The 20,866-nt window shown below is 30.8% G+C and overlaps 6 protein-coding genes across 6 annotated transcripts; 3 read left to right on the top strand and 3 right to left on the bottom strand. All coding sequences in view use genetic code 12, as the record gives it.

The window, feature by feature from the left end:
* The first annotated feature begins 281 nt into the window (after nucleotides 1-281).
* SRP54 (RNA-binding signal recognition particle subunit) lies at nucleotides 282-2,334 on the top strand. The gene has a single exon (XM_064903715.1). It carries the CDS (start codon nucleotides 533-535, stop codon nucleotides 2,267-2,269), a length of 1,737 nt encoding a protein of 578 aa, XP_064762059.1. The 5' UTR covers nucleotides 282-532; the 3' UTR covers nucleotides 2,270-2,334.
* DFJ63DRAFT_174022 (uncharacterized protein) lies at nucleotides 2,302-3,257 on the bottom strand. The gene has a single exon (XM_064903735.1). The coding sequence runs from the start codon at nucleotides 3,132-3,134 to the stop codon at nucleotides 2,400-2,402; it is 735 nt and encodes a 244-aa protein (XP_064762058.1). The 5' UTR covers nucleotides 3,135-3,257; the 3' UTR covers nucleotides 2,302-2,399.
* ERG27 (3-keto-steroid reductase) lies at nucleotides 3,258-4,651 on the top strand. The gene has a single exon (XM_064903714.1). It carries the CDS (start codon nucleotides 3,381-3,383, stop codon nucleotides 4,455-4,457), a length of 1,077 nt encoding a protein of 358 aa, XP_064762057.1. The 5' UTR covers nucleotides 3,258-3,380; the 3' UTR covers nucleotides 4,458-4,651.
* On the top strand, nucleotides 4,652-9,485 carry DFJ63DRAFT_170279 (uncharacterized protein). Its single transcript, XM_064903718.1, has one exon. The coding sequence runs from the start codon at nucleotides 4,846-4,848 to the stop codon at nucleotides 9,445-9,447; it is 4,602 nt and encodes a 1,533-aa protein (XP_064762056.1). The 5' UTR covers nucleotides 4,652-4,845; the 3' UTR covers nucleotides 9,448-9,485.
* Nucleotides 9,486-12,238, bottom strand: CTF18 (Ctf18p). Its single transcript, XM_064903730.1, has one exon. The coding sequence runs from the start codon at nucleotides 11,959-11,961 to the stop codon at nucleotides 9,523-9,525; it is 2,439 nt and encodes an 812-aa protein (XP_064762055.1). The 5' UTR covers nucleotides 11,962-12,238; the 3' UTR covers nucleotides 9,486-9,522.
* A 2,010-nt stretch (nucleotides 12,239-14,248) lies between these two features.
* Nucleotides 14,249-20,725, bottom strand: DFJ63DRAFT_286860 (uncharacterized protein; the record flags this gene model as incomplete). The annotated part of the gene is made up of 1 exon (XM_064905013.1): nucleotides 14,249-20,725. The coding sequence occupies one exon, from the start codon at nucleotides 20,723-20,725 to the stop codon at nucleotides 14,249-14,251; it is 6,477 nt and encodes a 2,158-aa protein (XP_064762054.1).
* Between the last annotated feature and the right edge of the window lie 141 nt (nucleotides 20,726-20,866).

The following is a 20,866-nucleotide window of genomic DNA, read 5'->3' as shown; positions in this document are numbered from 1 at the left end:
TTTTTTATTCAATTCAATTCATTTATTCCCAAAAGAAGTTATTCATACACCCACCCTTTTCACAATTGCATATTTTTATTTATTTATTTATTTACCACCATTATTATTTAACTATTTATTCTATTTATTTCGGTTTTCTATTCTCTATACTTCAATGGTTCAAAATTTATTCCTTTCACTGTTTACAATATCTTCCCCTTTTTTAACTGGTTTTGAAAATAAAATATTGTATCTTTATATAAAATTAATATATATATATCATCTTTAATATATTCTACTTAATAATCCTATATACATTGTATTGATTGTATTGTATTTAGTATCTATACGGTGTAATTACAGTTGATAGATCTGGCATTGTGTGCAGGAGAGATTTGTTCTCACGTGACCGATTTTTTTCAACGATTTTTTTTTTCTTTTCTTTTTTTGCCAGAGAGTGACAAGACAGCCAAATCAAATATCAATGACAGTTACAACCAACGAACTAGATAGATAGATTGAAGAACCATAACTACAATTACTACGACTCAAGATGGTGTTGGCAGATTTAGGGGCTCGACTCAGAGGAGCACTTTCATCGGTGGAATCAGGTAGTGATGAAGAAATCAATCAAATGATTAAAGATATTTGTTCTGCGTTATTAGAATCAGACGTTAATATTAAATTAGTGGTTAAATTAAGAGATAATATTAAATTAAAGATTAAATCAGATTTAAGTACTAGTGGGAATAATATGAATGAAAAGAGAAAGAAATTACAAAAAATCATTTATGATGAATTATGTGGATTGGTTGATTCTCATGAAGAACCTCCAAAACCAACTAAATTATCAGTGAATTCAAGTAAAACTTCAGGTCATACTGTTACTAAAATCATCAATGGTAAGAAAGTTAAAGTCACTGCTAATAAGAACAATGTCAAGGAATCATCTTATGTGATTATGTTTGTCGGTTTACAAGGGTCAGGTAAAACTACTTCATGTACAAAATTAGCAGTATATTATAAAAAGAGAGGGTTTAAAGTTGGATTAGTTTGTGCTGATACTTTCAGAGCTGGTGCCTTTGATCAATTAAAACAAAATGCTATAAAGGCTTCCATACCTTATTTTGGTTCATATTTAGAACAAGATCCGGTAAAGATTGCTAATGAAGGGGTGGAAAAATTTAAACAAGAAAAATTCGATATTATTATTGTTGATACTTCAGGTAGACATAGACAAGAACAACAATTGTTTAATGAAATGATTCAAATCAGTGAAATGATTGCTCCAAGTCAAACCATTATGGTTATGGATGGTTCGATTGGTCAAGCGGCTGAATCTCAAGCTAAAGCATTTAAAGAATCTGCCAATTTCGGATCAATAATCTTAACCAAGATGGATGGTCATGCTAAAGGTGGAGGTGCTATTTCTGCTGTGGCAATCACTAAGACTCCTATTATTTTCATTGGTACTGGTGAACATGTTAATGATTTTGAAATTTTTAAACCATCGACTTTTATTTCTAAATTATTAGGAATTGGAGATTTACAAGGATTAATTGAACAAGTTCAATCCTTAAATTTACAAAATGATGAAAATCATAAAAAGACATTGGAAAATATTAAAGAAGGGAAATTCACGTTACGAGATTTTCAAAATCAATTAAATAATTTCTTAAAGATGGGTCCATTAACTAATATTGCATCTATGATTCCTGGTATGTCGAATTTAATGAGTCAAGTGGGTGAAGAAGAGACTTCCGATAAAATTAAAAATATGATCTTTATAATGGATTCCATGACTCAAGAAGAATTAGAATCAGATGGAAGATTATTTGTAAAGCAACCTTCCAGAATCATTAGAGTTGCTAAGGGGTCCGGTTGTCCTGCGGTTGAGATTGAAATGGTATTACAACAACATAGAATGATGTCCACCATGGCTAAATCTGCTGCTGCTGCTAATCCTGATGGAACTCCAAGTGGTGGTCCAGGTGGTATGGGAGCCAATCCTCAAATGGCAAGAATGATGCAACAAGCTCAATCGAATCCAAATTTCATGCAACAAGCCATGAGTATGTTTGGTGGAGGAGGTGGTGCTGGTGGTCCAGGAGGTCCAGGTGGTATGCCTGATATGGCCTCATTAATGAATAATCCTGGTATGATGCAACAAGCTCAACAAATGATGAGACTGAATCCTCAAATGATGCAACAAGCTCAACAAATGATGCAAAATCCTGGTATGATGCAAAAATTAATGAGTCAATTTGGTGGAATGGGAGGTGGTATGTAATTATGATGACACTCTTTTCTTGAAATGTTTATGTATATACTTTTCTACACTATTTTTAATGTACAATAAATAAATAGTAATATAAATTTACTACTAATAATAATAATAATACAGTTGATACATATAAAATCTATCTATAAAAATCAGGTCTGGAAGTATTCATACCATATTCACTTAAAGCACTACTTAAATCTTCCATTGTTAAAACGATTTTACCTTGTTGATTCCCAGCATTTGAATGAGTTGGTTGTTGTTGTTCATTCCCCGTAGCATTCCCATCCACACCACCAGCTGCTCCATCACCTCCTGCAGCAGCGGCATCTCCACCTCCTAAGTTTGATGCACCCGTCATCAGTTGTTGATTGGCATATTGTTGACCTTGTAATAATTGTTTAGCACGGACTTGAGGATTAGAACTATTATAAACAGCTGAACTATTTCTAATCCTACTATATTCATAAGCATCTTGAGTAACATCACTAATGAATTTCTGAGTTGCTAATGCCAATAATCTCTTTATTTTAATATTCGAAGTTTCAAATCCATTCTTACTTAGATAATAATCGGTAATTACATCTGGTATTATAGGTTGGAATTCATCATCCATTAAATCAAGTACTTTCTTTAACGTCATATCTTTTCTGGATAATTCGGGTAATTCCGGTATCAAAGGTTGACTTGAAGTAGCTTTGGATTCATTAGATTGATGTTGTTGTTTCTTGGTGGTATTGTTGCTGGTGGTGGAGGATGTACCATTTTTTAGTTTGGGAGTTTGATTGATATGTTCATCTACATCATTGAATTCTTCATCAATTTCTTCTTCATCGATTCCTTCCAATCCTCCTTGGTTACTTAGTTCACTCATAGTAGTTTGATGGTATGTATAGTTGTTGTATGATTGATTGTTATATAAGTAATTCCTTTACAGTCAGTTTCCATTTTGAGGTTCAAATTCATTTTTTTTTTGGTCGTTTACGGAAACGAAAAATTCAAAATTCTGCAAAATGATTTTAACCACCACCACCACCACCACCAACCAAACTATAACTATCATCATCAACCACAACAACTTATCAAGTGTCATTGGTTTACATTGGATAGTCAATTCAGAATGTCACTTATTAAAGATGCTAAAGTCGCAGTTATAACTGGTACAACCTCCAATCTTGGTATAAACATTGCCTATCGATTATTAGAACAATTACCACCTCATGAAAATATAACTTTAATTGTAACTTCTCGAACTTTACCTAAAGTTAAGGAAGTCATAACTACTATAAAACAATATGCTGATACTAAATTACCTGAAAGGAGAACGGGTGATTTGGAATTCGATTATTTGTTGGTCGATTTCACTAATATGATATCGGTATTAACTGCCTATTATGATTTAAATAAGAAATATAACCATATTGATTATTTCTTTGTTAATGCAGCTCAAGGTGTCTATAGTGGTCTTGATTGGATTGGAGCCACTAAACAAATCTTAACTAATCCTTTGGATGGAGTTACTAATCCAACTTATAAGATTCAAGAAGTGGGGAAGAAATCGAAAGATGGTTTAGGACTTGTTTTCCAAGCTAATGTATTTGGACCATATTATTTAATTCATAAGATTAAACATTTATTATCGGGGGGTGGGAGAGTTATTTGGATATCTTCTATAATGTCAGCTCCTAAATATTTATCATTTAATGATTTACAATTGATTAAATCTCCGGAATCATATGAAGGATCGAAAAGATTGATTGATTTGATGCATATTGGGACTTATAAATCATTGAAATCAAACCATGATATAGTACAATATCTTGTTCATCCTGGTATTTTCACTAGTTTTTCATTCTTTCAATATTTGAATGTGTTTACTTATTATGGTATGTTATTTCTTTTTTATGTAGCAAGATGGTTAGGATCACCTTATCATAATATCTCAGGGTATATTGCTGCTAATGCTCCTGTTAAAGCTGCTTTAAGTGGAGATAAAAAGAAGAAAAAGGATAAGTATAGTGGACTTGATCAAGATGTTAAAATTGGATCTATAAGTGATAAACGAGGTAAAGAATCATTAGAATTTAAAGAAATTGATGGTACAGGTAATGAAGATGTTGTGGCTTATTTAGAAGATCTTTGTCAAGCATGGGATGAAAAGTTAAAGAATCAAATTGTGAATACTCGTCAACCATGAATGTTTATAGTATAATATCAATTAAAAGTAATGTATGTTAATTTGAAGTATACCGGCTGCGAAAAGTAGAAGACGTGTCTATTATCATCAATTTATAAGGTAATTCTCCTATTTAAAGTTGTAACCTTGTAAGATTACTCTTTTAAACCGATATATCATCTTAAGTACCATACTATACTAGGAAAAATGTATATTTATAACCGATCATTAGAGCAAGTATACTCTCTTTATACCATCGCACAGTAAAAAATCTGAACCAAACCTCAAACCAAAAAAATTCCCCAACCACAAAAAATCCCAAAGCAGTAACTTAACCATTATTTACAGCCCAATTTCAATCCCATCAAAACTATACCATACAACCACATCACACAGTCTAATAAAGCCAATGATTGATCCTAATGATTCAGTAACATTTGGGAATTCCCTTCTGTTACGAGTTGATGGGGCAATTGGGGCCATGTCTTTATCTCCCAATGGTAGAGATGCTTTATTAGCCGGTAGAAGAGGATTATTTGTGATTGATTTAGATGATCCATTCACCACTCCAAGATGGTTACATCATATCACTTCATGGGAAGTGGCTGATGTTCAATGGTCTCCTCATCATTTCTCCAAACCTTCTTGGTGTATATCTACATCTAATCAAAAGGCTCTTCTTTGGGATTTATCACGACCTTCCAATAATGCCATCTTCAGTGTATTACACAATCATGCTAGAGCTATTACAGATATCAATTTCCATCCTTCTGATCCTGAATTATTAGCCACTTGTTCCATTGATACATTCATCTTAAGTTGGGATATGAGAACTCCTAGAAAACCAGTAGCTCAATGGGCAGAATGGAGAGCTGGTGCAACTCAAGTTAAATGGAATCATGAAAATCCTTATGAAATAGCATCAAGTCATGATAATAATTTCTATGTTTGGGATTCTAGAAAAGGAGCATTACCTCTTGTTAAAGTTAATAAAGCTCATAATGGGAAAATCAATGGATTGGATTTTAGTAATGGTTCATCAAATGTTATAACTTGTTCTAATGATAATACGATTAAATTTTGGAATTTAAAAAATGATGAAGCGATTAAATTCTCTAATAATTTTAATTATTTTGCTAGTAAAGATACTGATTCATCAGGTTTAAAACCTACTGTGGTGATTGAAACTGATTTCCCTATAGCGAGAGCTAGATCTTTACCATTTGGAAGTGATAAGGCATGTGGGATAATGCCTCTTCGAGGAGGTCAAGATTCAATTCATATAGTCAATTATGATGATGAATTTCAACAAGCAGCCTTAACTAATCAAACTCAAGTTATAAGTAATTTCGGCAATGATGAAAAATCAAATTATTCATTCAAAGGTCATAATGGTCCTATGAAAGATTTCCTTTGGAGAACCAAACAAGAAAAATATGCTGGGTTTGATTCTAAAAATAAACATAAGGATTTCCAATTGGTTACTTGGTCTTCAGTTGATTATGATTTGAAATTATGGCCTCATGATGATGAATTATATAGAAGAGTTAATTATAATCCTTCTTATCATAATTTATTAGGAAGTTTCAAACCGGATGATGAACCGGAAAGTGATAATAATAGCACTCGACCTCAATCTCCCTCTGTAGGCGAGATTCAAGAATATAATTATAAAACTTATTTAATAGAACCTGAAGTTTCTATCGAGGATTTGAAACGGAAAAATAATGGTGATTTATTATCATCATTAACGTCATATCAAATCTATGAAAAATATCAAAAACAGTATAATAATAATAACAATAACAATACCAGTGATGATTTATATAATCAATTAAATCATTTAGATTGGATATCAGGAGTTAGAATGGGTCGTGCTGGTCATGTGCCTCATAGAAATGCCAATGGTATTGTGAGTGGGAAAGATAGTGATGATGGAGTTATTGATGGTCCTTCCAATTTAGGTGAAGAAGTAAGTATTGTGGGTCATAAATTTCCTAAAGTTAGATTTGAAAGAATATCAGTTTCAACCGGTGAATTAGTATTAAGTTTAAGAGGACCAGTTCCAAGTCCTAATGAAAAGGAAAAGGATAAATCAGATGATGATCCTAATAAAAGTTCAATCTTGGATAATTTTGATTCCAAGAATTCAATCAGTGCAAGTGGTGTTGGTGAACCATCTGAAATTGGTGAAAGTGTAGCGACCAATAATACTAATAATACCAATAATGCCACTACATCCATACCAGGTATTAGTGTTGCTGCCAATAACAATATCGTTAGTAGTAATCTTACCGCTAATAATAGTACCGCTACTAGTAATAATAATATCACCACAGGTAATTCGAAATCAGTACCATCAGTCAGTGATGACTCAAATCAAGATCAAATATTGGTTTTCATTCGATTACAAATTAAATTCCCTAAAGAGTATCCATACTTGGAAGAAATCAATTATTCATTAAATGCTAAGAAATTAGCTAAATTACAAAAACAAAATCTTGTTAAATTTGAAATTGAAGAAACTCATGAATTAACTCGAGATATCAAAGATGAAATGATTTTAAATTTAAATGAAATCGCCGAATTCTACACCAATAAACATAAACGATTCACTTTAGAGCCATGTTTACGGTATTTAATGGGGGATAAGATGGATCTAAACGATGAATTAATGATGGATACCAGAACTGATAGTAATGAAGAACATGGTGATGGTGAGTTTATTCAAGAAGTTGGAGCAGAAGGATGGGCTGATGATTTGATTAATCAACAACCAGGATATATGAATAATCAAATGAAAGATGAATCTTCAGGTGAAGAGGATAATGATGGATTTAATGATTTGATCGTTCATAATGATGAATTATTAAGAAGTATTGATAGTGTGAATAAATTGAATAAAATGAATGATAGTAATGGTGGGGCTAATGCTGGTGAAATTGATGAAAGTAATAAAGAACCTGTATTTGATTCAACACCAATACCGAAAGGGTGCGGAGCAGTTTGGTCTCCTACTGGCCATTTAGTATGTTTTTTCATTCCAAAGGATAATGCTGAAGAAGAAGAAAGTGCATCTCAAAAGAAATTCAATATCTTTAAATTCACTGATGGAGGGTTTAGTTTAAATACTCATGATCATACTCATCACCATCATCACCATCATCATGTAGAACCAGAATCAGATGAATCTGAGGAAGTAGAAGATGATGATCAAGAGATTCTGAGTGATTCAGACCAATCCCAAAATTCAGCTGCTGGCAGTGATGATGAAAGTATTGAATCTATCACATCATCCTCATCAGATGATAGTTTTACCAATGATTGGGATGAAATCTTAGAAACTGATGCTCCTGCTCGTACTCGTGTTCCAGGAATGTTTGTTGGATTAGGTAATAGATATATCAATCGTCATAATAATACTAAATCGGGCTCATTCAATCGATTTGCCAGTCATGGAGGTGGTACTATTTCAAATTATAAATCTTCCATTAGAGATGGTAATAAAAAGAAACGAAGTAGAGATAAAAAAGTAAAGAATATCGTCGGTATATTTGATTTCAGACATTTATTACCGGATAAATATGAATTAGCTTGTGAATATCGTGTTTTAGGAGATTCTCCAGAAAATCTTGCCCGATATAATAGTGAAGTTGCTTTGAAATATGGTTTAACTGAAATAAGTGATGTATGGAAGATATTAGAAGTGATATTATTAAAATATGTTCAAATGAATGATATTTATACTGAACATTATCCTTCTTATTTAGGTCCTAATTTAAAGGATATTAAAACTAGTCAAACTTTAAATCAATTAATGAATAGTAATATTGCTAAAAAGATTATTACTAAACCTGGTCCATTCTTTTGGGGTACTCATCCATTTGGATCAAATTGGTTAATTAAAGAAATATTTAATTATTTTGAATTAAAATTAAATGTGCAAATGCTTACTATGATGTCATGTATACTATATGAGAATCCAACGAATTTCCTTAGAAGTCCTTCACGTCAAGATTTAGCTTTAAATATTCCAATCCATACCCCATATCAAGTATTACCACCTCCACCATCAATCATTGCTGTGAAGAAATTTAATGAAGAAAGTCTATTATCAGGTAGTAATAATCAAAGTAGTCCTGATGAACTGAACTTCCCATCTGTAAGTCATCGAAATTCAAATAATCTGATGGTTATTTACAATCATACTCATGGTATTAAATCTTTAGATGGTGAGTTTTTATTTAATGATTATTCACCTCCAGATCGAACTAATGGTAGGAAACATATTTTACCTGCCTTGACTCCTTCATCATATAATGAAACTAGTATTTCATTAGATAAATATAAGGTTATCAGTCCTCAGCAACTGTTAACTAAAGCTAGAACACTTAGTCATCTTGAATCCAAGAGAACTCCAAAACCACTTAATAAGAAAGCATCCATCAGACATATTAATAGTACCATTAGTAATAAACTTCAAAAGAAATTAAATGGATCATTACCAATTGTTAATATTGAATTTCAAAACTCCAATGAATTTGATATGTTTGAAGATAATTATACTCTTAGTTTATTACTGTCTCAAGATGAATTAAAGATTAATGGATATAGACAACAATACGCCGATATGTTATTTTCATGGCAATTACCCATTAATCGTATCAAAATATTAAAATTCAATCATCCACCTACAGCGGTTAAAAATTCAAATAGTACAAGTGAACATGCATGTCAATTTGGAATCAGATTTAAAGTGAGACAGTTCTCCACTCAAGAGTTTATCCAGTCCGTAACGACGATACCTACATCTAGATCGAATGCTTGGAATACATCTAAACGGAATATGATCAAATATTGTAATTTATGTAATTTGATCGTAGCGAAGAATCTTATTGTGTGTACTAATTGTGAACATATTTTACATACTGAATGTGCAGCTCAATGGTGGCAAGATGGTGAAGAGGATTGTCCTAGTGGATGTGGTTGTAATTGCTTACAACATGTTTGAAAGTTAAATAGACCTGTAATATACGAAATCATTTTAGACGCCAAATAGTATTTTATTAAATATATATATATACATCTATGGAAGCCAAATATCATTCCAAGTGATATTTTTCCTAACAGCATTGGAAAACCCTTCATTATATTTAACCCATATTCTGGACTTTTGAAAGTCCTTATCCACTGATGAAGAATTTAAAGGTTGTGATTGAGTTATAGAATTAATATCATCATATCTCTTCTTAAAGAAATCAACACTTGAAGTTACTTTTAATCGTTTCTTATTCATTTCTTCTTCGGAAATTCTACTAACTTCAACGTTAGTTCTTTTGATTGGTTTTAATATCGTATTATGTTTCTCTAATTCAGCCGCTATTAATGGGAAAAGATATTGACGTTTGATTTGAATATGTTTAGTATTATTGATAGCTTGGAATTGAGTTAATGATTCCCAATTAGGTTGGAATTGTAATAATACTTGACCTGTTTCTAAATCTCGTTCATTTTCAAGTTTAATATCAAATGTTTTCACAATATCTGTGACTTGATCGATATATTGTTTTTCAAAATCAGATAAATTAGATCTCATTTTGGAAGATAAGTCTATGGGTGTTAAGATTTTATTTAAGTATGGGATGAAATACATTCCACTATCACTTGTCACTGACATTCTGGTTCGGATAGGGAGGTTTTTAATCACTCTTTCTATAATAGATGTGTTTTGTTTCCTTAATTCAAATGATTCATAATCGAGATTCTTCACATTTGGAATTAATAATTTAGATTCATCATGGAATTTAGTAGGATTAATTTCAGAAAATAATGACCAGATCTTTAATCCTACTAAACCAAGGTAATTTTCATTCCCACTGGAATTCCCAAGCAGATCATAATGATTTAACCAATCACTTAATTCACATGGTTTAACTAAGGAATCATCTTGATAATGGACCACATCCAAATATCGATTAAAACATCCTTTAACCACTTTATCAAATAATTGAGAATTAGTTGCCACTGATTTACATTCCCCATTCATGAATGAATTGAATAAGACATCGAAGTTCTCATCTTTGGATAATTGTGGTACTCTCTTGAATAACTTTTCTATAACTGCAAACCATGAATTTTGTTTATCCATACTACTACTTGGTTTAGCATCTCCTAATAGGGTTTGAGGAGCATCTATTTTTCTACCATTAAATTGTAAATAATTCAAACTAGCTCTGATATCTCCATCACATAATTCAATGATTTCTCCAACTTCTTGAAGGGATAATCCATATTTTTCGTTAATATTGATTTTCATAAGGTATTCTTTGATTGATCTAAGAGCAATACTTTTCACTGATGCAGTTGGTTTTTTAAAGTTAATGATTTCACATAAGGGACGAAGTTTTTCCATGGGAGAGCTACGAATACTTTGAGTATTATAAATATCATTAGCAATACAAATAATTGGTCGACTTAACCGGAAATCTTTACCATTTGATTTCTTTTTATTTGAACTTTCATCAATACTTCCTCTATTAAGTTTTTTAAAAGTTGACTTTTGATCGGCTTGTAATATGTTTTGTAGAACCCTAACCAATTCTTGTAAATTCATAAGAGAATCAACTTCATCAATGACTAAACATGATGGTTTACCATCAGACGTAATAGTATTTGAAGTTAATGAATTTATAATTTTTAATTTTAAGGCAGCATTAACCCCACCTCCTGAAGTAGTCTGATCACCTCCAGGTTGAGTATCCATACTATTTGAAGCATTTAATTCTGCTACAGAGTATCCTAACTGTTTGGCCAATACATGAATAGCTGAAGTTTTACCAATACCAGGAGGACCATGAACTAATAATATCTTTTTGTAGGGTCTACCATATGGATCATTATTATTTTCATCCACTTCAACATCTTCTCCAAACACAACTCCTGACCATTTCTTTAACCAATGTAACACTGATCTATATTGTTTATCATTACCTGCTGAACACAATTGGATGAAGTTGGATGGTCTATATTTTTCAGTCAACACTTCTGTTCTTTGTTTCTTGGTTGGTTTAGATTTTGGTTCATTTAATTCTTGTAATCGTAAGTTGTTCTGTTTCACAGAGTTTCTCAAGTTTGCCTTGGAGTATAAGTCATCTAATGAAAGCACTGATGCTTTCTCTGATATAGAATCTGATGATGGATGGGTTGGTCTTTTTGGTTTCAAATTGATAGTACTACCATTGAACAATCGTACTTCCTTAGGTGGTAGTATAACTGGGGATATGGGCAATGAATTAGTCATGAATATCTCATCTTCATCATCCTCTTCAATAGATGCTTCAAGAGGTATTTGGCCTGAACTTATAGGTTGTGATGATTCATCATCTTGATCTTGGCTCTGGTTATTAGTATCAACGGTAGATTCACCAGTTTTCAATGGATTCTCCTCAAATAAACTCGATTCACCAAATGAGAAGTTGGCATTAAGATTCAAATCACCTAAACTTGGCTCAACTGCACTCATCATATGTTATCTCAGGTTTAATTGATGAAATATCTCTACTCTGATTCAATATATGATTTCAACCTCACTTCTCAATTTTGACGCGTTGTTTACCAAAACACAGAAAATTTACAAAACACGCGCCGCTCAGAATGCGCTACCACAAATCTTAAAATTAAACAGTTATATTTTTATATAAGATCTATTTAGATATTCGCCTTTAGACACCTATTCATAAGTAGGACCCAAATTTCCCATACAACAAGATCAGTTTGATTTGTATCATTGGCCGGAACTTTTCATACTAGGTGTAAAATCAAATTTTGACACTGATTAAAATACATTTGTTCATACCTTTTTCTTTATTTTCATAGCAATGTGAAAATTAATTCATACGATTGATCACAGTTTATCATTATAGAATCTTATAATTAAACAGGGTTTTTTGATTTGACAATTACATGTAAATTACATTAAAATTGACAGCAATTAGTGAGCATAAAAAGGCTCTATGTGATTAGCTCCTGTCAAAGAATATCAATGTTAACGGGGTCTGATAAAGCTCGAAACTTCAAATTCATACTAAACAAGTACCTACAAATAACGTAACCACCATCAAATATTGCCACTTATTCTTCCCGGCAAAAATGTTAGCATTACTTGTATACTTAGGGGCAGGTATGTATGGAACACCTTGATAACAGATGAACAGATTTATACCCTCAGCCATTACACCCACATTCACAGTTCCATTGCTGGATGTGCATGTTATGTTATATGCGGACGAGCCTTTCATAATTGCATAAATATATAGATTTCATAACATTAACTCATATAAAAATAAAATTTAGGATAATTAAGATCTATTTATACTGCCAAATCCAATATAGTGATAACCCTTATTACCCCTTTTATTAATGTCTACTCCTTTCCTTTATAGGTATATTGGCCCATTAATACGGCTATACTGGCATTACAACTATTTGATGCTTATCATAGCTCGAAACCAAGTTATTGGAGGATCGAACTTCAGTAATTTATCAAAACTAAGATAACAGATGACAGAAGCAACCGCCTCTTTTCCATAAAGCTTTATGATAAAGGTCAAATGTACTGAACGTTCTTAACTAATTCGTTGCCTGAAATTCAGTAGAAAAGTCGAGGCGGTTAGTCTGATCGTATTGACGCATTGCAGTTTAGCATATATGTGACAATGATAATTACTCAAAATAATAAAGATAAACGATGTGTATTCAAAACAATATAAAATAATTCTGATAGAGGAAAAATGTCTGTCAATTTATATTTGTCATAACCGAATTCATTCTGTTAACGAACCGGCATGAAGTTGCATATTCGGAAGTCAGTAGGTCGTGATGGATTGCAGAAATAAACTTGCGGCATATCGCGATATACGACATAATATTACTTTGTCATGCGCTTACCTATTTGGGTATTAACCCTATTTCCTATGACACTATGACAATATAGCACTATAGATAAAAGTGGTTAGGCTTTCTGGATATACTAATATTGCCTCTTTTCCATAAGGATTCATACAAAACTGCCAAATTGATTCGAATTTACTAGGATTTTTTATTGTTTATGAGATTTGCAATAATGGTTTGAAGTTTTATGTTAATCATTTATTATTATTTCAAGTTGTTGTTCAAAGTAATTGAAGCAGAACGTCGCCTATCATGTTTATTTCCATTATACATTGATTACATTTCGAACCTTTAATTCATATTATTTGTATCCTCTCAGTCTGGTCTGTAAATCTTTTTCCTGTAACTTTGATATGATATGTTAATAAAACATAAGACAAAAAGTCATTGCCTATTCAATACTTACGTATAATAATAAATCATCACATAAATATTATATTCTTCTTTATTAAGCGAATGCATGAAGAAGAATTCACTCATAAGTCACACGAGCCGTATACCCCTTCTCTCTCTAACAGCCTCATTTCATCAGCCAAATATTTTAGTCCCAATTCGGAATTTTTGAGGGTTATATGGCGACGAAGATGTGATACAGTATTTATAAATAGATTGGGGTAGAATTCAATTGACTTAGCCGCGGTAATTTAATTTGACCATAATTCACTTGAACGTATTAGAAAACTTCCAACTACACAATTGTAAACCATGGTGTCATGTAATTCAATATCAGATTGGATGTATTTAATTTTAAAGTCTACCACTCATTTATGAGGAAATTTTATAAACATGCGCTACCACAAAAATATAAATTAATATTTTATATATATTTTTATGTCATATAGGATCTATTTACATATTCGTCTCTAAGCACCAAATGTCTTTAATTTGATTTGTTCTTCATTACTGTCAAATGGATCGGATGAACCATCATTTGTTTCATGGTTAATATCCAACTTAATCAAATCTTCAGTTAACTTTCGTTGAGTTTCAGTTAAGGCATCAGTAACAACTAATTTGAAACTGGCTGCATTCTTATTCACCAAGAATAATAATCTCTCATGAAGATATGTCTTGGAGATGATTGAACTATCATTGAATTTGACTAATAATGGAATTAATATAGAATACAATGCATTCAAATTCGATTCTTCACTGACATTCTTGGTATACATTAATAATACTTCTAATTTCACTGTTGGTTCAATCTTTCCTTGATCACCATCACCTACTAATAATTTAATCAAATCACCAATTAAATACTTAACCGTTAATTGTGGTGTATTAGTAGCAGAATATTGCACTAATGATTTAATACATTGAATACCAGTGGATTTAGTATCACTAGATTCTAATAATTTAATCAATGCACTACTCAATTCTTTACTTTCATCATTATCCAATCTATAATCTCCACATGTTATCAATATCATAGTAGTAATCACTGAATAATTATTTTCCACATTGATTGAATAATAACTATGAATCAAATTACTAAAATCTTGAACAATCTTTTCATTAAACTTTTTAGTTTCAGTAACGATCGTTTTTAAATATGGTAAGATAATCGAAATCAATAACTTATTGGCATTCTCATAGATCTTGGCAAAGATATATAATAAACATGAATAAAGATCAACTTTAATCACATCATCAAATCTACTTGTCATTTCAATCAAATTAGAAAATGCCTTCTTTAATACTAATAAATTATGAGCACTATCAGCTTGTTTAATCAAGTATACTTGGGCATCATTACTTGGATCAAAATCACTTCTTAAAAATGGTAAGATACCAAATAATGGAAGCATACCAACTCTAACAAGTTCAAATAATTTATCAAATCCATTAGCAAGATCTGATTTATGATTATCAACATAAGTATTAAAGATAATATTAATAATATCAATCAAAGCACATTGAATTTCAATATCATCATCAATTAAAATTAAACGATCAAATAAATCAACCACTTCTTCAAAGATACTTTCCTTAAAGATTAATTCCACCAATTCACTATTATGAACCAATCTATTCAATGAGACTAAAATCTCACCAATGTTCTTATTCTTAATTAATGATTCAACACATAAACTAAACAACACAAAGAAGAAATCAATTGATCCATTCTCTAAGAATTTATCAACTCCATTATTTTCTAATTCAATACTTAAAACTCCAATGAAATTAATCCAATAATTTTGATAAATTTCAAGTTCTTGAACTGATGAATCATTATTATATCTTAATGTGGAGTATTCTCGAAGAACCAATATCCATAATGAAATTAATAATTTACTATATTTCTCTAAAGTTTCTTGTAATTCTGGTTCAATGAATTCTTCATCCAATGATTCAATTTTAACTAAGGCCCAACAATTCAAAATTGATAATTGAATTGATTTTCTTCCAAACTCACTCATATCTTCTAAGAATGAAAATCTTAAGAATTTATTAGATGAGATTTCTTCTAATAAATAAATCAATGTTTTTAAGATTCTTTGTTTAGAATAAAATTTAATTCGAGGTAAACTTATGAATTTTGATGACACATTTATGGCATTCACTATAACAGTAGAATCATTACCAGGAGCAAAACATGGAATCAAAGCACTAATAATTTGAGCTTGTTGTTGTTCTAAGATTGAAACGGAGGGATATAATGGATCAGGCAAATGACCAAATAATCCAAGCGCCTTATCTAAAAGATTAATACCTCTAATTTTAATTTCGGTGATGGGTGATGTAGATCCTAAAAAGGAGATTTTAACTATATCTTGAATCTTTTCCTTTAATTTATCTAATAATTGATTATTCTTTTCAGCTAGCTCTAATAAATGATTCAATAAATCATAAATGAATAATTTAAATTCCCAAGTAATAGGTTCATTCTTATCACTATCATCACCATTATCACCTACAATGTTTTCAATTTCTTCATCTTTGAAATCAACTTTAGCTACTTTTTCCTTCTTAGTTCTTTGCAGTAATGGTAATAATTTCTGTTGATAATTCAATTCAATAAAGGGTCCAATCAATTTCTTTGATGAACATTTAAATAACGAATTTAAAATCGTAAACCAATTCATATCAGAAGTTGATTCCAACCATAATTTAATAAATTGTTTCAATTCAGAACATGGTTGCATATTCATTGATACCCATAACATATTGACAGTTTCTTTATTCAACACATCAACTCCGAAAATCTTAAGTAATTCAACATAACATTCATAAGCACCCTTGTATAAACCATAACTGGTACTTAATGGGAAAATCCAATCTTTAAACATGGAAGTAGGTGAAACTGATGATAATCCAATCTTCAAGTTCTTAGAAATGATTAATTTCAATAAATCAGTGAAAAATGGAACTTCACCATCGATCAACAGCGCATCATAAATGATTAATTCTTGGAATAAACTAAGTAAATGCAGGTAAACTTCCAGATAATCCCTGATGCTAGCTGAACCAATCCCTTGACTTGTAGACATAATCAAGTTTTTAATCATGATTTTATAAACAGCAGGCCATTCTCTTAAACTGGGACCAAGATTAGTAATAAATAATTTCAATAATCTAGTAACCAATCCAATTGATCTATATTTACATTTCAAAGTAAGTAATGCTGTATGGTTGATATCATAACCAAAATCATCTTTTAAGAAGTTATCATATACTAAATTTAAAAGACCAGGGATGAAATTAGTACTATCGAAATTATTTTCAAATAAGATTACTGAAGCTTGGATGGTATAATGGTATACAATAGGATTAGGATCATTAATCAACTGTAAAATGATATTATAAGTCTCATTAAACCCAGACCCAGTTCTCTTAAAGATTTGAGATAATGATAATATCGAGAACCCACGTTTGAATGGATTGGTATCATTGACTATATCAGCCACGAATTTACTGGTTTGATCTCCAACTAAAGCCTTGGGCAATAATTGTATGGCCAATCCAATCGAATCAGAATTAAGAACGAATAAATTAACATTGGTAGTATCTATCCTTTGTAAAATATCAATGATGACCAATGCCACTTCCTTATCCAAGGTATATTTCTTTCTGATAAGGTTATTTAAAAGTCCATGTAATGTCACTGTGATATTGACTTGCATGGCCTTTAAACGAAGTGGATCAATAGATGAAGCAGTAAGAGAGTTTCTTAATTGTTCCACTAATGAGAATTGAATCTTAACACTTAAATAAGGAAACACAAGTTGGAATAGTTCAATGGAAAGATCAATGATTGAAGTGACTAAGTTAGCTGAGAATGATTCATAACTTGAATAATTCTGAGTTAAGTATATGTTTGGATCATAATTGATTGAATTATCCACTGATTTGAAGATTAATTCTTCAAAGAAGTCAATCCAAATTGGAAATTCATTTTGTAATTTACTTTCAATCTTTGATTTTGGTAAATGAACAATGGACTTGGTAAAGATATCTGAATGTGATAATCCTTCATTTTTATGAGATTTAGGGATTTTGAATTTAATTAATAATTCATCAATATTAGCTTTCGTATCATCAAATTTACTAGTTACCCCAAATGCATAATTATAATCTTCATTTAAGACAAGGACACTATTATCAAAATCGAAATCCTTGATTAATCCAGCAGCATTGTTCTTCTTTGATTTGGAAATCTTTTCTATATCAGAAGTATTAGATCTGGAGAATAATTTCGAATCACTGAATACTTTAATGAAGAACAAAACCATATTTGAATTAACATCATTCTTTAATAGTGGGATAAGTTTGGAGAAACTTTGTAATAAAATCTTCTTTGAATATAAGATCAAACTAATCATGATATTCTCAAACGAGATACCGGCAGTGGAAGTATAATGAATATTATTTAACAAATTTGGATTATATTCACAATCATTGAATGATGATGGACTGAAATTGGTAACTCCACCTACCAGTTCAAGATTACTTTCCAAATAAGATAAATAATTATATGATTTGGTTAATAAGAATTGAATTTGTTTTAATGATTCTGGGGTTAATTCAACGGAATTCAAATAATTCAATAGACATACAAGACTGAAATTTCTTAATTTCAAATCTTCAATGATATCTCTTCTTTGACGAGATTCACTGCTAGTGGCAAATGATGGACTTATGAATTGTGAAGTTAAAAGATTCTTCCAAAATATCAAATATTGAGATGAGTTTAATTTCACAAATTCAGATTCATTATAGAAAGTAACCAACGAAGATAAAATAATCCAACATGATGAACTCTTTAAGAATTTATTACCACTACTGTTATTATTATTGTTGTGTTTTAAATTTTGAGTACAAAAACTTAAAATTTTGACAATGGTGGTGTTTTGTAATAATTGCCAATCAGTTTGTTTGATTAAACTCGATAACACTAATGAATATCCAATCAATTTGATTTCGACTTTCTGTTGATGTTCTTCACTATGTTTATATTCTTGTTCCACAAGTTTGAAGATTTGTAAGATGATTTGATTAATTTCAAATACATTATTCTTAATGTAAACCAATAATGCTTTTAAAGCGTAATTTCTGATATACGAATTTTCATTAATGATTAATTTGAATAAGATATCTCTAATGAAAGAATTTTCCAATTTAGAACTTTCTTCAAATTCTTGATCTTCGGGAATATCAATTTCACCTTCTTTTGGAGGTGCAGCTGATCGTTCTATAGTAGTTGGTTTCTCTTCAGCTGTAGTTGCACTTGATGGATTTAAATTATTAACTCCAAATGGTAAGAGTAATTCCACAATATGTAATAATAAATAAGTTTGAAATGAATTACGATAAGGTTCCACTTTTTCATCTTTTCTTGAACTATGTTTATTACTCTTTGGTTTTAATGAGAATAATCCTGATTTCTTTTCATGAGAATGATGATTGTCGGTAAGATTTGAATCGAGGGGAAGATCATTAAACCTGGCATAAACATAATTCAATAAGATATCATTACAATTTGAACCTGCTTCTCTAATGATATAATCGATTAACCCTTTGAATTGAGTCAAGACTTTATTCCAATTTGAATTTAATAATTGATTAGGTATGATTTGTCTGAATTTTAATAATATAGTATCTAATATGAAAGTTAAATTCGATGATAAATATTCTGGATTTTGAAATTGTTCCAATTGCATATATAAAATCAAAGTTTCAATCAAACTGGTTTGAATTAAGAGATTACTGATATTTCCTTGAATGATAGATTCAGAATCATGAGCTTGGACAGAATTCGTATCTACTCTCTTACCATCAATTGGGATCCCATCTGAATCCAATTGAAACATTAAAGTCGGACTATAATTATTTCTCAAGGGGAGGATATATAATTCTTCAATGATATAATCTATAGCATTGAATTTACCTGTTGGGATGAAATTTATAAATAATTGAGCTAATAATTCAACTGCTGCTACTCTTATATCTTGATTAAAGTTGGATAAACAATATTGAATCAATTTTTCATGAGTAGCAAGGATATTCAATTGATATTGATGTTGTTGTTGCATTAATACTTCAGGTTTTAATTTTGAACTTGAACTGGAACCAGATGATGATGCTGATTGGGTTAATAAAGTTTCATAATTGGATTGGACGGACAACACCAAGATATTCTTTAAACAAAGGATATAGTTTCTTTTCAATAACGTCGTACTTGATGATGCTGTATTTGATTCTTGTTCATAAACATCGTATTTGATTGATAAAGTATTGATATTCTTAATAATGCCTTTTAATAATTTAGCCTGGAATTTCTCATCAATATCATTCTTAGTAGCATTCTTAGTGATTGAATTTAAAAGATAGATTAAATTATGATTATTCACGGATGAATTCTTTTTAAAGATTTTATAAATCTGGGATACAGAATAATTGGTTAATGAACCTAATGAATTAGGGAAACTTTCATATAAATCAATCAATACAATCACAGACACATCAAATATTGGATATGATAATTGTAACTCATTGATATTATTCAATAAGTTATTAGCAATATCATAGATCTTAGTGGGTAAATGAGTTAATATTGAAGTTAAATTCCTGGATAAAAGTCTAATAAGATTAAGAGAAACTTTCAACCTCAATTCAGTATGAGGCGAAGTGGCATCATGATCGATATTCTTTGATTTTTTAGTGGATGGAGGAGGAATATTAAAGACTTCAATGATTTGATTTAATTGCAGTAAATAAAGTTGTAATTGATTAGAATCTACGGTAGTTGAAGTCAATTGTCGATTCAATTGAGTGAGATAATCGAACACTTCAGACTTGTCGAATCGACTTATCAACTGACTGAATTGACCCTGATCCATCTTGGTTGATTGATGGTGTTGGCTGTAAATGGATCTTGGTTTGGCGTAAACAACACGGTTAAATTATTTTTGGATCTGTCTGTGGTCAAACCAGAAAAAAATGGCATTTGGTCCTGACCATTCCGCACGACCATAGTTAAG

The sequence above is a fragment of the Scheffersomyces coipomensis genome (genome assembly GCF_036884675.1).
Source record: "Scheffersomyces coipomensis strain NRRL Y-17651 chromosome Unknown DFJ63scaffold_4, whole genome shotgun sequence".
NCBI lineage: Eukaryota > Fungi > Ascomycota > Pichiomycetes > Serinales > Debaryomycetaceae > Scheffersomyces > Scheffersomyces coipomensis.
The sequence above is the reverse complement of the archived record's forward strand: the minus strand, read 5'-3'. Positions and strand labels throughout refer to the sequence as shown.